Raw genomic sequence first — 13662 nt, forward strand, 5'->3', positions numbered from 1 at the left:
CAAAGTTTGCTTTATTCATAAAATCTTGGATTCTTGATTTTTCCTTCTTTACAGTGTGTAATCCTCCCTCTGTCATAGTGCAGCATACAGTTACAGCAGTACAAAATTATTCAACAATGCACACATAATATAAAGGAATATTATTTCTTTAATTAGGCCACAGTGTTTGGCCAAGACAGCAAAAAAAGAAACGGTCCTTCAGATGAATTCAAGTAAGTTCAGCACTACAGTTTGTGCTGTGTGGTAAGCTTGCAGCATCCAGTAATAACAGCAGATGCACCGATTTTCATAAAAACAATATTGTGGCATGATTAGTCTGCTATGTGTGAGATACAACTCCCTTCCAATGACTTCCTTAAAATTTGAGACTCAGTCTGACTGCATACTTATCAACGCTGGCAGTTTTCACAGAGCCCTTTAATAATTAAAACCTTTGAGTTAAATGGAGGCAGGCACACTGCTGACATGCTCTGAAAGAAAAGTCATTGCCCCCAAAAAATAATGTCCAACTCCTGAAAGAGAACGTGCAAATAAATGGCTTGCAGTCATTCACCTTCGCCTCAAAGTGATAGGCCTTTATCTTGGTCTAAATGTTGAAGGTGACGAAAATATTGGAGGAGCACTATTTCACCTCATATCCATCTTTACTTCTACTTAAGCCACACAGATCATTCATTGTTAGAAAAAAAAAATATTTCTGTTCAGTTAAAAAATAAATTATCAAGAAAATCAAAAGTCACCAAAGCTGTTCAGAACACAGTAGGAATTTTTCAGTTTAGGGAAAAAAAAAAAAAAAATACGAATGTAGTCCACAGCTTACCTTTCAATTTTAGCTACACTGGTTCCAAATTATTAAATACATAAATGCATTTTTATATATTATATAAATGTACTTTCAATTTTTGTTTTTCTGCTGTAGAAGTATTTTCTGAGATACCTTTTAATTGAGATAAAATCTACTATAAGACGTTCAATATACTGAGAGAAATCTGCCTCCTAAAAACAAATGTACAACACAACAACTCATTATAATGAGACGTGAGAATACTTTCTTCTTACTGTGGCAGCTACGTGTCAGTTTTCAGAGTTTCTTTTGGTTTTAACAGATAATTGTACACAGGCTTCCCTCAGTGATGATGCACCACATAAACTGAACATAAACATTACATCCAAACTTCCCCCCCTGGACTCAGTTAATGATCTTTGAATACGGTGGTTAGTGGTTTTCAGTCAGATATACTTTTGCCTGCCCTGTCTGGATGTTTGAATCCAAGCATGAACAAACATGAAATGTTTACCGTACACGCAGAAGTAGTTCCACATTGGTTTCATACAATGATACCAGCCTCACACTGAGGAGACTTGTATAAATAACTCACAGGGTGGTATACAGGTGACAGGTTTTACAGTAGTTCCCACTCTAAACTGACAACTTATCATTTCCTTCACTTCTTGTACAAATTGCTGAAATGTGCAGAGGCTCAACTCTTGGAGCAGGATTTGGTCAGCAGGTTTTTGTTATTTAAAAGGATCTGCGGTCATCCAGGACATTCAATCAGTCGGTCAGAGGGTAAGGTCAGCCCCACCTATGAATTTGTAGTGGACATTTTCCAAGAAGGGCAGCTGTGATTGAAGGAGGTCCACCGTTGTTACCGAGATGTTTTTGCACCTTGAAATGTCGAGTGTTTGCAGACGTTTACAGTGCTGCGCCAGAAGGAACAAGGACCTGCAGGGTTCAAAGGTCAAGAGATAAGAAATTCATTCCTTAAGGGACAGTTCACTCCAAAATCAAAAATACATTTTTTTTCCTTCCTGTAGTGCTATTCACACCAAAATAATCTAGATTGATAAACAGCACTACGGGTAAAAGGAAAAATATGTATTTTTGATTTTGGGATGAACTGTCCCTTTAAATCTGAAACTACAGCTACAGATTTTATGCCACTCACCTGTCAGTGATGTTATTACAATAGGAGAGGTAGAGATGCTGCAGCCTGTGTAGGTACGGTGCAGCCTGTGCTACTCCTCGGTCACTGATACCTGGGCATTGGCTGAGTGCCAGGCTGGTGAGGCTGCGGCAGTGCCAGCCTACCGACGCCAAGCTGGCGTCAGTGATCTCCGGCAACATGGAAAGAGACAGACGGCGAAGGTTTGGGTAATGCACCACCTGAGGGGAGGAGAGGCAGTTTTTTCAAATATTCTGCATTTCTGCTGCGGACTGAAACGTTTGTCTCTCCTCAGTTTCCCACCTGTGTGATGCTGCTGTCAGTGAGTTTGGAGCAGGCGGAGAGGTCCAGCTCCTGCAGCCTGTTGAGAGCTAAAAGTGAAGCTCCAGCCTGCTGTCTGAACTGCTGCAGGTCAGTCTGCGTCACCAGCTTGGGTCGCTCCTCAAACGGCAAACGAGGAGGCTTGAAGAAGCCCATGTTGCCGAAGGTGCGGGTGAACTTGGGACCCTTGTCTCCCTATTGAGAAAAGAACATTAATATAACAGCTGTGACACTTTTACTACTTTACGTCTGATATCACAGGTACTGTACACTCTCATATGTCTGTGGTTCTCACCATCTCCTCGTCAGGCTCACATTTGGTTGTTTCCACCATGCCCAGCAGACCCCAGTCTGTGACTTCTTTACACCAGCCGAGCCGCAGGACGACCAGCCTCTGCAGGTATTTGGCTATAGCACGCACAGACAGGTCAGTCACATTGACACATGACGTCAAATCTAGCTCACGGAGAGTATCCCCAAGGAGCTGGGTGACAGAGAACACGGCAAGATCCTAAAAAGAGCAGAGGACAAAGCTGTTTTTTTTCCATGAATGTTTCCACACAGACACAAGTAAACACACACATACTGTACGAACACACTGACTGACCCTGATGTAGGTGCAGCTCTTGAGACTGAGGGTCTCCAGCTGTGCTCTGGCAGCACTGGGGCCCGTCAGGCCTTTCACTATCTCTGTACCACTGACGTGCAGACACTCAGACAGATCCAGACTCCTCAGGGACGACACAGACAGAAGGTCAGCGAGGCCTGTGGATGACACAAAATCATCACTTTAAAGGAGAGGACATTTTCTAGCTGACAGGAGGCTGGGGTAGTTCATTTGCAAGGGGGTTGTTAAATAGTAAGACATTTCACAGTTAACAAACCTTAAAGGGATAGTGCACCCAAAAATGAAAATTCAGCCATTATCTACTCACCCATATGCCGATGGAGGCCCTGGTGAAGTTTTAGAGTCCTCACATCCCTTGCAGAGATCAGCGGGTGGAACAGCTAGCACACCTAATGGCAGACGGCGCCCCAGACTAATGTCCAAGAACACAAAATTGAATCCACAGAGTATCTCCATACTGCTCATCCGTAGTGATCCAAGTGTGCTGCAGCCGCAACATAAAAAGTTGTTTCGAAAAAGTCATTTGAACTGTTTTTAGCCTCACTGTAGCCTGTAGCTCTGACTGCTTCTCTGTGCTCCGTGTTCACGTGTGCGCGCTCAGGGTGATCGGTGATCTCTGAAGAGCAGCAGTCTCGTCAGTACTGATGTCCAGATTCTCAAGTGCAGACATCGCCAATTCCCAGTCTGAGCAGCAAAGACTTTCCTCATCCGTTGGCATTGCTTTGCATTTGAAACAACTACACCACCAGGTTTCCAGTGATGGACTCCGGTATTCTGCGGCTGGCTGAGGGTTAGGCTCATGAGCTGCGGCGGCTGCTTCGTCCAGTAGCCTGAGTTCCATGCGTATACTCGGGCTCAAACAAATACGGCTCAACAAAGAAATGCTGTTCCTCCTCAGTTTCAAAGTCTTCAGACATGTTGGGCTGTCCTTTGCTAAAAGACCGTAGTGCAAGTTATCTTTTAGCTACTGTGGTTACCGTTGTCTCTCCCTGCAGTGCACGTGTCACGTGATGTAAACACGGGTGAGCAAAGCTCATGCTTTCACTGGTCTCGCGCAGGCGCGCACACGTGAACACGGAGCACAGAGAAGCAGTCAGAGCTACAGGCTACAGTGAGGCTAAAAACAGAGTTCATATGATGTTTTCGAAACAACTTTTTATGTCGCGGCTGCAGCACACTTGGATCACTACGGATGAGCAGTATGGAGATACTCTGTGGATTCAATTTTGTGTTCTTGGATGTTAGTCTGGGGCGCCGTCTGCCATTAGGTGTGCTAGCCACTCCCCCCACCAATCTCCGCAAGGGATGTGAGGACTCTAAAACTTCACCAGGGCCTTCGTCAGCATATGGGTGAGTAGATAATGGCTGAATTTTCATTTTTGGGTGCACTATCCCTTTAAAGGGTAACAAACTAAAACAAAATAAAGCTCACAAAAAGCATCTTGGTTCATCTCTCCACTGTTCCAACAATCACCAACTCTAGTCTGGTTGAAATAAACCCTTAATTCACCACACAGTTAGATGTGAAGATATACTGGCTCTATACATGCTAAAATTAGTTTATTTAAACAGAGTCTTGTGGGTATATAGGGATGGCAATTTCAGGGCTGTCTCTGATTCTAACTCTTTAACATAAAGGTCTGTCTCTGTAGGGAACCCTTCCATAATGTTGTCAGACACTTAGAATAACAATCTGAGCCTATCAGTGACAAAAACAAGCACTGTTAGTGGACAAACATTGACTGTGCAATGATTGCCCCGAGTGCTTTTTTGCTGCTGTTAGTTACAAAAATTGTTTTCATTAGTCACCTTGACACAAAATCATAGAAAAATAGGGTCCAGGTTTTAAAAAAAAATAAAAATAAAATTACATAATTTACCATTTAAACTGATTTTTTTCTTAGAAAGTATTGGCCAGACAGTCTAAATATTTATCATGAACATTCAATATTCCCCAAATAATAATCATCGTGATTTCAGTGACCTTCTGACCCATCAGGTCAAATATTGCCCTTGACTATCACCTTGATCACTGATATGGCTTCCAGAAAACAGTAGTTGGATTTTGTGTCAACTATGTACAACAATATCTCATATTCTGATATGCTGATTGCCGTAAAATTTGCTGAGCATCTTCATGCTACCAACAGGATACAGCATTTAGTTTTGAATAAGCTCATGGCCTTTTCAGTAGTGCAGGATAAACATAATCAGCCCCACTACTGACTAGGCTCCTAGCTACAGTACTAGAGTAGCTATTGATTCAAGTCTTTTGGGTTGTATTGAAACTGGATTTCTAATGGCTGGAAAGCAAGGTGTTAGACTGTGTTTTGCTATGTTTACAAATTGATTTTTAAGTTGTCAGGATACGTACAAAAATACAGTATATGCACCTTTTTCTGTGATCCTCCAGTCGCGGGACAAGGAGAGGTGCGTCACTGACCTCAGGCCCTGTGCTATGGCCTCTACAGACCTGCTGGTCAGCTCAGTGCAGGCACTGATGTCCAGCCTCTGGAGGCTCGGCTGGTGCTTCACCAGAGCCTCCACTGAGTAGTCGGTCAGCTCCTTACAGCCGTGCAGACTCAGTTCCTCTAAGACCAAACCCTGAACCTGGAACAGAAGGAATATCAAGAAATTAAAGAAGACCAAAAATCCAATGACATGTTTCTTCTATGAGGACAAACAATAGAAACTCTTCATCTTTATAGAAATTAAAGGAAAGCTTCTACATCATAAATGAAATCTTAACCAGTCTAAAAGCAGACTATTGCCTCTGTATAAACCAGCACACAGGTACTGAGACGTGAATTGAGCAGTTCAATTTGTGAAGAATCATTCCTTGCTGCTCAAGCGATAAAGAAGCTATTGCAAGGACTGAAAGCATCCTGACCTGTGCAATAGTGCGTAGTGACTCAGGGGTGATCGATGTTCTGCTGAGGTCCAGACCTATGAGGGTGGATTTCTGCTCTGTTAACAACTTCCTCAAGTTCCTTAGTGACAGCAACGCTGACGAATCCTTGACGGCTCCCACCGGGCACCCTCGGTACGGGTCGAATTCGAAGGCAATATGGCAGCCGGCCAGCGAGAGGCGACGGAGGCGTGGGGTGCAGCTGGTGAGCCGATTGAAGGTGAGGTCAGAGAGGTAGCGCAGGTCGGATAGGTCCAGCTCTTCCAGACCGGACAGAGCTGACCTGACCTGGAACAAGAAGATGGAGTTTGACCTGAAATTGGTGCATTACTGCGGATGGAAAAACAATCAAGCTGTGCTGCAAACACAAAAGCCATAAACATTTAATGAAAGGTTACTTTTGTCCACTGTAATACTGACTGGAGTGCACATCAGTTAATCTCATGATTTTTATTTATATTCACTGCCAATGCCTTTTTCTCCTGGGAGGACGCACATACAGAGAGATACTAATCCTGGCCTGATACTGAGCTATACCAGTACAAATGTAGGAGAAAGCAGATGCAATTTGGTGGGCAAACTGCATAACAGATAAAAAAGGCTATAATACTTTCATTTTATGCCTTTATAGGCTGACTGTGTTTTATAAAAAAATAAAAATAAAATGAAATAAAAAATAAAAACAACTACACAGTGCAAAAAAGCAGTCACTACCCTCTGCAAGTTCAAATGAACTAAATGTATAAATTACTTATCTTGCTAAGTGCCTGTCTGTCCATCTATGGTTAACATTTATTTTGAAAATACAATAATTAATAATACAATTAATGAGTTTAGAATCTAATAGACTTAAATATGTGATTTTAAAGGATCTTAACCACATCAAATTACATGAATTCCACTAGAGTCCAAAGCTAACATGGTAGTTACTGTTTCTCTGCTAAACTAGTTACGTTAGCATTAGCAGGTGTTTAGCTGTGGGGTTTTCTTCATTGTGATAGAATTTTGATTCTGTCTCATTTAGTTATTTGGAGTAACAAACTGAGTTACCAAGGTGTTAGTACATAAAAAGTAATATATTTTCTTTATGTAGCCTACAGTTGGGGAGAAATCCATGATTATTTTAGCTAAGTCGAGCTGTGGCTATCTTAAAGCTACAGTGGGTAACTTTTTAGCAAATATAGATATATATATATATATTTTTATTAATTGTCACTATATTCTGACAGTTAGTACATGAGGCAGATAATCTGAAAAAATAATTCTCCTCTGCCTCCTCATAGCACTCCACACTCCAATGGCATTCGCAATCATGAATACAACCAATCACAGCAGAGGAGTCTCTAACGCAGCCATGTCAGTCACTGCTCATGAGCTGTGGTCAAACTGTCAAACTAGGCAGAACTAATCAAATATGAATCAAGACTGTTACTGCATTGCCTATTTCTTGCCTCACACGTTTTCATAAACATATTTTAGTGTACAGTTTAGCTGTAAAATAAGAACGTTTGCTCCGGCCAGTGCTTTGTTTCAGCTTGACTGATTTCAACATAACGGTCAGGTCACAAACTTTCTCAGTTTACAGCTAAACAGTACACTAAGTGACACCCAGTGGCTTAGTAGGTAGAGCAGGCGTCCCATATACGAAGGCAACGGCCTTTGCGGCAGTGGTCGCGGGCTTGATTCCAGTCTGTGGGCCTTTATTGTATGTCATCCCCTCTCTGTACCCCCCCTTCACACTTAGAATATCCTATCCAATAAAGGCAAAAAGCCAAAACAATAATCTAAACAGAATGCTAAAATATGTTTCTGGAAACATTTGAGGCAAGAAAAATGCAATGCAGCAACAGAATCTTGGTTCACATTTGATCAGAGCTGTGTTTGACAATGTGACTGCAGTTCACAAGCAGTGATTGACATTACTGACAGCTTCTTTCTCTGAAAATGACCTGTAATTACCCAAAGTCTCCCGTGACGTGCTACATTCTCTAAAGATTGAAAACAAAGCCATGTGGAGGTGCAGAAGTCTAGTGTTCTCTCAGACCACTTGCATTACAATAGGTTCAAAGTTTAATATGGCAATTTTTCTAAATAATGCCAAAATAAATTCGCCTACCCAAGCTTTGAACTAATGGTTGCTGTCTCTCTGTTACAGAGGCTGCAATCAGTGCGACAGCAGCTTCAAGATTACATAACTACAACTGAAGTTTTTACATGCTGTTTTCATAGAATATTATACAAAAAAAATATGTTACCGGTCCTGACTCAGTTTTGACCAGATACGTAGTTACTCTTTTTGACTCTGTGTGACAGAGTACATCTGTACAGTCCTTTGCATCTGCAGTCTCATTGGCCCAAGTTTTTTTGTTAATATTTCCCTGATAATTCATCTCAAGTGTCCAAATGTAGATTACCAGAAGATATACATAAAGGAGGAACAGGCTTCAAGACATGGTGCCAGCTCATGTCTTATTGAAACAAAGGTCAACCTCCACCCACCATCGCACCTCTACATCTGTAATACCTGCTGTCTGTGCTCCTCCCTGGAGAGGAAAGCTCCGGACATGAAGAGACTGTCCAGGCCCCTGAGGTCCAGCCTGCGGAGGGAGGTGAGGCGAGGGAGGAGGGCCAGCAGAGAGGCCTCTGTTATACTGCTACCAGGAAGTGCCAAGCTCTCTAACTTAGGGCCCAAGCAGAGACCCACCTGAAGAGGGGGTAAGACAACAAGAGATAGCACAGACAATCATGCATGAGGCAACACAGACAGAGAGAGGAAATTATGACAATTCAAAGAGAAGATAAACGGGTTGAATTAAATTAAATATGGAAGCAATGGAGAGGCAAAGATAGCAGGAGGACAAAGAGAGAGTAATTTGCTGCCTCCTGTTTCCATGCTTTAAAAAAATTACATTTGGACGGTGTGTGATGGTTATAGCATCAACTTTTCCGGTTGAAGTTTTACAATTTGACAGATGACAAAATCTTTAACGGGAAATTCCATGCTTGCGTGTTCACACGCAAATTCACACACACATTATTGTGATAAGGATCAATGAGAGATTATACAATAACTCCTGCAGCTGCACTTTGGACTACACCGTGTGTAATTATGACTGTACTACACCCTGGTCAGTTTGACGGGAAACTAATATGATAAGAGCGATATCATGCTAATGCAAATACTCAAGATGATGTGCATTGGTTGATATCACACTGTTAGCTTTACAAGAGAGGAGACATCTGTTCTTGCATGATGACAGTGTGTTTCTGAGCTGAATAAAATAAACTCAACTTGGGTTTGCTCATATTTTTTTAAAGGCCTTCATAAAGCCCTCGAGGTGGGAGAATCCTCCCCACCCACAACAAAGCGTGTGATCATATGACGTGAAATCACAACGCTTATTAAAATCACATTAGCTAGGTTCACATGACAGCCACAATATTGTTTCTACAGCAAATGCTACTGTGGTGGTAAAGCGGGAAGGCCTATTTAAACACAGACAATCAGAAATTATTATATAAATACATGTTTCATTCATTATATCTGCTTCTAATTTGTCGTGTTTGGCCTTGCTGTACCATAATGAGGGATTTATTTTGGATCTATAAGGGAACTTCATTGCTGATCTTCTCAGCTTTCATCTTCAGTAATAAAAAGACCTGAGAATCTCAGTAAGTGTTAGACAGTGACTATCGGCACCCAAGCTAACCCAAGTAGTGACATGCTTTTAATCATAACAGGATACTGCACCTCCAGAAGCAGTGATCTGGACATACTGAACCCATCCAGCTGGCTGATAATCAGACTGCAGTGTGACTTTCTGCTCAGACCCCTGATCAGCTCCAAGGACGAGGCTGAAGCCGGGAAGCAGAAGGTGACATTTTTCTGCACAATGAGAAACAAACAGAGAGTCAGGATGGGATTTTCCTTTGCCCACATAAGCACACACTTATGCAAATCCTTCCACGGTCACCTTTCAGTCAGTCAACACTTTCTAAACCTTCTGACATAGTTACTGCGCAGATTTATCTTGTGGTGAGCTCTGAAGCAGTTTACCTGAAAGTGCAAGTCCTGACTGGCATGGTACCAGCTGCGGCAGACCAGCGAGGCTTCCTTCCTGTCTGAGGCATGAAGAAAGCTCAGGATGTAGACTATGATCTGCAATGAGGGACAGTAATACAGCATTAGCTTTTTTTAAAAGTGTGATCCATTAAGAGAAAAGTCCACCCCAGGGTAACATGACAGCATTTTATTTAATCAAATGGCAGCATACTGTATGACAGATTTTATTAATGTGTGATGGCGGCAGCCCCCATAGTAGCCATTTTATTGTAGCGAGACAATTTCTGTGAAACGGACATCACTGTATAAAATGACCTACAGTTGCAATCAAATTTATTCAACCCCCATTGCATATTAGGCCTACTGGCAAAATATACAATTTCTCAGCTGTTTGCAATAAACAAATTACACAAGAACTGTTTAAGTAGTTCAATGAAACTAATATTACAAGGGTTTTGATCCAAATTCAACACAAAATGCTACTTTTAATGACTACTGCAGTCTCAAAATTATTCAACCCCTTCATGACAAGCATCTTCAGTACTTAGCAGAGCACCCTTTTGCTGTTATGACCTGCTGCAAACGTGATGCATAGCCAGACACCAGCTTCAGACAGCATTCCTGAGGAATCTTAGCCCATTCCTCATGGGCAATGGCCTCCAGTTCAGTAATATTCTTGGGTGTTCGTTTTGCAACCGCCTTCTTCAAATCCCACCAGAGATTTTCTATGGGGTTCAAGTCAGGAGACTGTGACGGCCACTCTAGAATCTTCCATTTCTCTTCTGAAACCAAGCCTTGGTGGACTTTGAGGTATGCTTGGGATCATTATCCTGTTGGAAGGTCCAATGACGCCCAAGCTTCAGCTTCCTCACAGACGGCACAACGTTTCTACCTAAGATTTCCTGATACTTGACTGAATCCATCGTGCCCTCCACACGCTGCAGGTTTCCAGTGCCAGAGGCAGCAAAGCAGCCCCAGAGCATCACTGAGCCACCACCATGCTTCACTGTAGGCAGGGTGTTCTTTTCAGCATACACTTCATTCTTCTTCCTCCAGACATACCGCTGTTCCATAGGCCCGAAAAGTTCCAGTTTTGTTTCATCACTCCACAGAACAGAATTCCAAAACTTCTGTGGCTTATTTATATGGTTTTGAGCATATTGGAGCCGACTTTTCTTGTGCTTTTGGGTCAGTAGTGGTGTACGTCTTGGAGTCCGGGCATGGAGCCCTTCAGTGTTTAGTATGCGCCTTATTGTACAAACTGAAACCTCAGTGCCTGCTGCCACCAAGTCTTGCTGCAGGTGTTTCGCAGTCACTCCAGGGTTTTTGACCACTTGCCTCCTCAGGAATCTGGTGGCAGCTGCTGATAGTTTCCTCTTTCTGCCACGTCCAGGTAGTGTAGCCACTGTTCCTTTAACTTTGAACTTGCGAACTATGCTACAAACTGTATCTCTAGGAACATTCAGAGCTTTTGCTATCGTTTTGTATCCCTTTTCCTTGTTTGTGCAAGGCAATGATTTCTTCTCTGAACTTTTTGGACAATTCTTTTGACTTAGCCCTATTTCTAACATGCAATCAAACATCACTCTCAACAAAACCCTAGCCAGTCCAGGTATTTATGTGTTCTGTCTCAAGCACACCTGAACTAATGAAGCCCTTGATTAGTTGCACCAGGTGTGCTTGAAACAGGGGGTTGAATAATTTTGAGACTGCAGTAGTGATTAAAAGTAGCATTTTGTGTTGAATTTGGATAAAAACCATGGTAATATTAGTTTTATTAAACTATTTCAACTGTTCTTGTCTACTTTGTTTATTGCAAACAGCTGACAAATTGTACATTTTGCCAATAAGCCTAATATGCAATGGGGGTTGAATAATTTTGATTGCAACTGTATTGTGACCTCTAGGATAATCACAGCCTCATGAATGTTGACTATGAAAAACTGAAGACCTTCCACACCCATGGCTGCTATTGATAGTAGGGGGGTCTTGTGGCAGTTCTCAGCACAAAATGCTGCCATCCGATCACAGAAAAATGATTCTTACAGAAATCTCCAAATGTCAAATTTTATGGAAACCAAATTTCAGCATGGATTTTTCTGTGGTGCTCCGCAAGGTCTTGATGCTTTAATTTAGGATTTTGGAGGAATTTTCGACCATTTCAAGCAATTCTCTGGTGGTCAGCAATGTTTAAATTTAGAATCAAATTTGTGTAACAAATGGCATCAACACAAAAATTGCTGCATCAAAATGTTCTAAGCCCTTGCACAATGTAAAATTTCCAAGTTTAAACAGGTGTCTAACCAAAACATAATGTTTGTAACAGATTTTTGACAAGAAAAATTTGACACACAGTGCTGAATCTCAAATTAATTTTCAAATTTCCTGCTTTCAGATGATGTATACCACTTATATGTGGCTTAAACTGTTAAGTTTAGTTTATTTATTTGCATATACATGTTTATAGGAAAGGCAAAGGTAAGAATTTAAAATGTTTTAAGATTGTGCTGGAGAGGTTAGAAGCCAAAAAGGCTTGTTAAAATACCTCCCCTATTAAACAGCAATATTCATTCATACATGAATAATTTAATGATCCAAGTTTCAAGACTAAGAGGTAATAGACTACAGAATTGATAAAAATGTACATAAAAAATACCCCAAAAGTTTGTATTTACAAATTCAGACGCATTACAGATGAATCAATGAAGTGTCATGAGTGCAAATGTAATCACTATCAAATGTTTTTTTTTTTTTTTAACGATAATGTAAATGTAGCACCTCCTCATCCACCAGGAGAGGACTGTCACTACACGCAGCTCTCATATGCGTGTGACTGTATGAATATGAAGCAGGGTGTTTCTGTAAAAAACAAAAAACAAAACAAAGCAAGACAAGCCAATTCTTGCATTTTTTTAAAAACCAGTACATTAACTCACCTCCAGAGGCAGCTCGGGTGTTTCTATAATGTCCTCCCCATTGCAGTTTTCCATCTCAGCCTCTCCCTCGTTATAATAAAACACTCCTGACCATCACAAGTGGCTCAACTAGCCCTTCATTAGCTAGCTGCACAAGTTGCGCCTTAAGTTCACTAACGTTAGCGTTTCGACTAATAGTGGCTAAGTAATGAATAGCCGTTGACTCGTGTCATACTTATCCGTTAACTTATCAATAAAATGACCAGTTTCAGCTCAGTGGGGCCCAGTGAGGAGCTGTGTTACCTGCTGTCATTTCCCACTAAGCTACTTTGTACAGTATCGTTAACACAGGCGGTACATTTCCGTCAGTTGCACCAGCTGACAGGCTTTCTCTGACGTCGAAGCGAGGCGGGGCACTGTGGGAAATGTGGTTTTCCTCATGTTCCTCGACCTGTAGCAGGGGGTATGGGGTGTGTCTTTTAAACCACAAAGTCAGTATCTTGACCTAAATAAGTGGAAAATGTTTTTCCCCCTGTCACTGTGGTTGATACTGGTGCTGGAAAGTACCTGTTGGCATTTAGCTACCTTCAAACAGAAATAAACAAGACGTTGTTATCGGTTTGATACAACAAACTACCCCAAAAATGTCCAGTCTATGTAGCCTATGGCTGCATGAAGTTAACAGCACTGGCGGATGAAGTATTCAGATCTTTTGCTTGAGTAAAAGTAGTATTACTACAGTGTATAAATACTCTGTTACAGGTAAAAGTCCTGCATTCAAAATCTTACAATAGTATTATCATCAAAATATACTTTAAGTACCAAAAATAAAAGAACCCATTTTGAAGTTTAATTATTGACACAGTCGAGTTCATCACTTT

At 41.5% G+C, this 13662-nt stretch overlaps 1 protein-coding gene across 1 annotated transcript; it reads right to left on the reverse strand.

Annotated features, from left to right (window-relative positions):
* Nucleotides 1-130: 130 nt before the first annotated feature.
* Nucleotides 131-13128, reverse strand: fbxl9 (F-box and leucine rich repeat protein). Its single transcript, XM_033635191.2, has 11 exons — nt 12803-13128; nt 9861-9962; nt 9555-9689; nt 8328-8507; nt 5786-6091; nt 5289-5505; nt 2875-3032; nt 2563-2778; nt 2250-2462; nt 1950-2167; nt 131-1726 (listed from the first exon to the last, which is right to left on the reverse strand). Exons 1-11 carry the CDS (start codon nt 12854-12856, stop codon nt 1564-1566), a joined length of 1962 nt encoding a protein of 653 aa, XP_033491082.2. The 5' UTR covers nt 12857-13128; the 3' UTR covers nt 131-1563.
* Nucleotides 13129-13662: the final 534 nt, after the last annotated feature.

Source organism: Epinephelus lanceolatus, chromosome 5 (assembly GCF_041903045.1).
Source record: "Epinephelus lanceolatus isolate andai-2023 chromosome 5, ASM4190304v1, whole genome shotgun sequence".
Lineage (NCBI taxonomy): Eukaryota > Metazoa > Chordata > Actinopteri > Perciformes > Serranidae > Epinephelus > Epinephelus lanceolatus.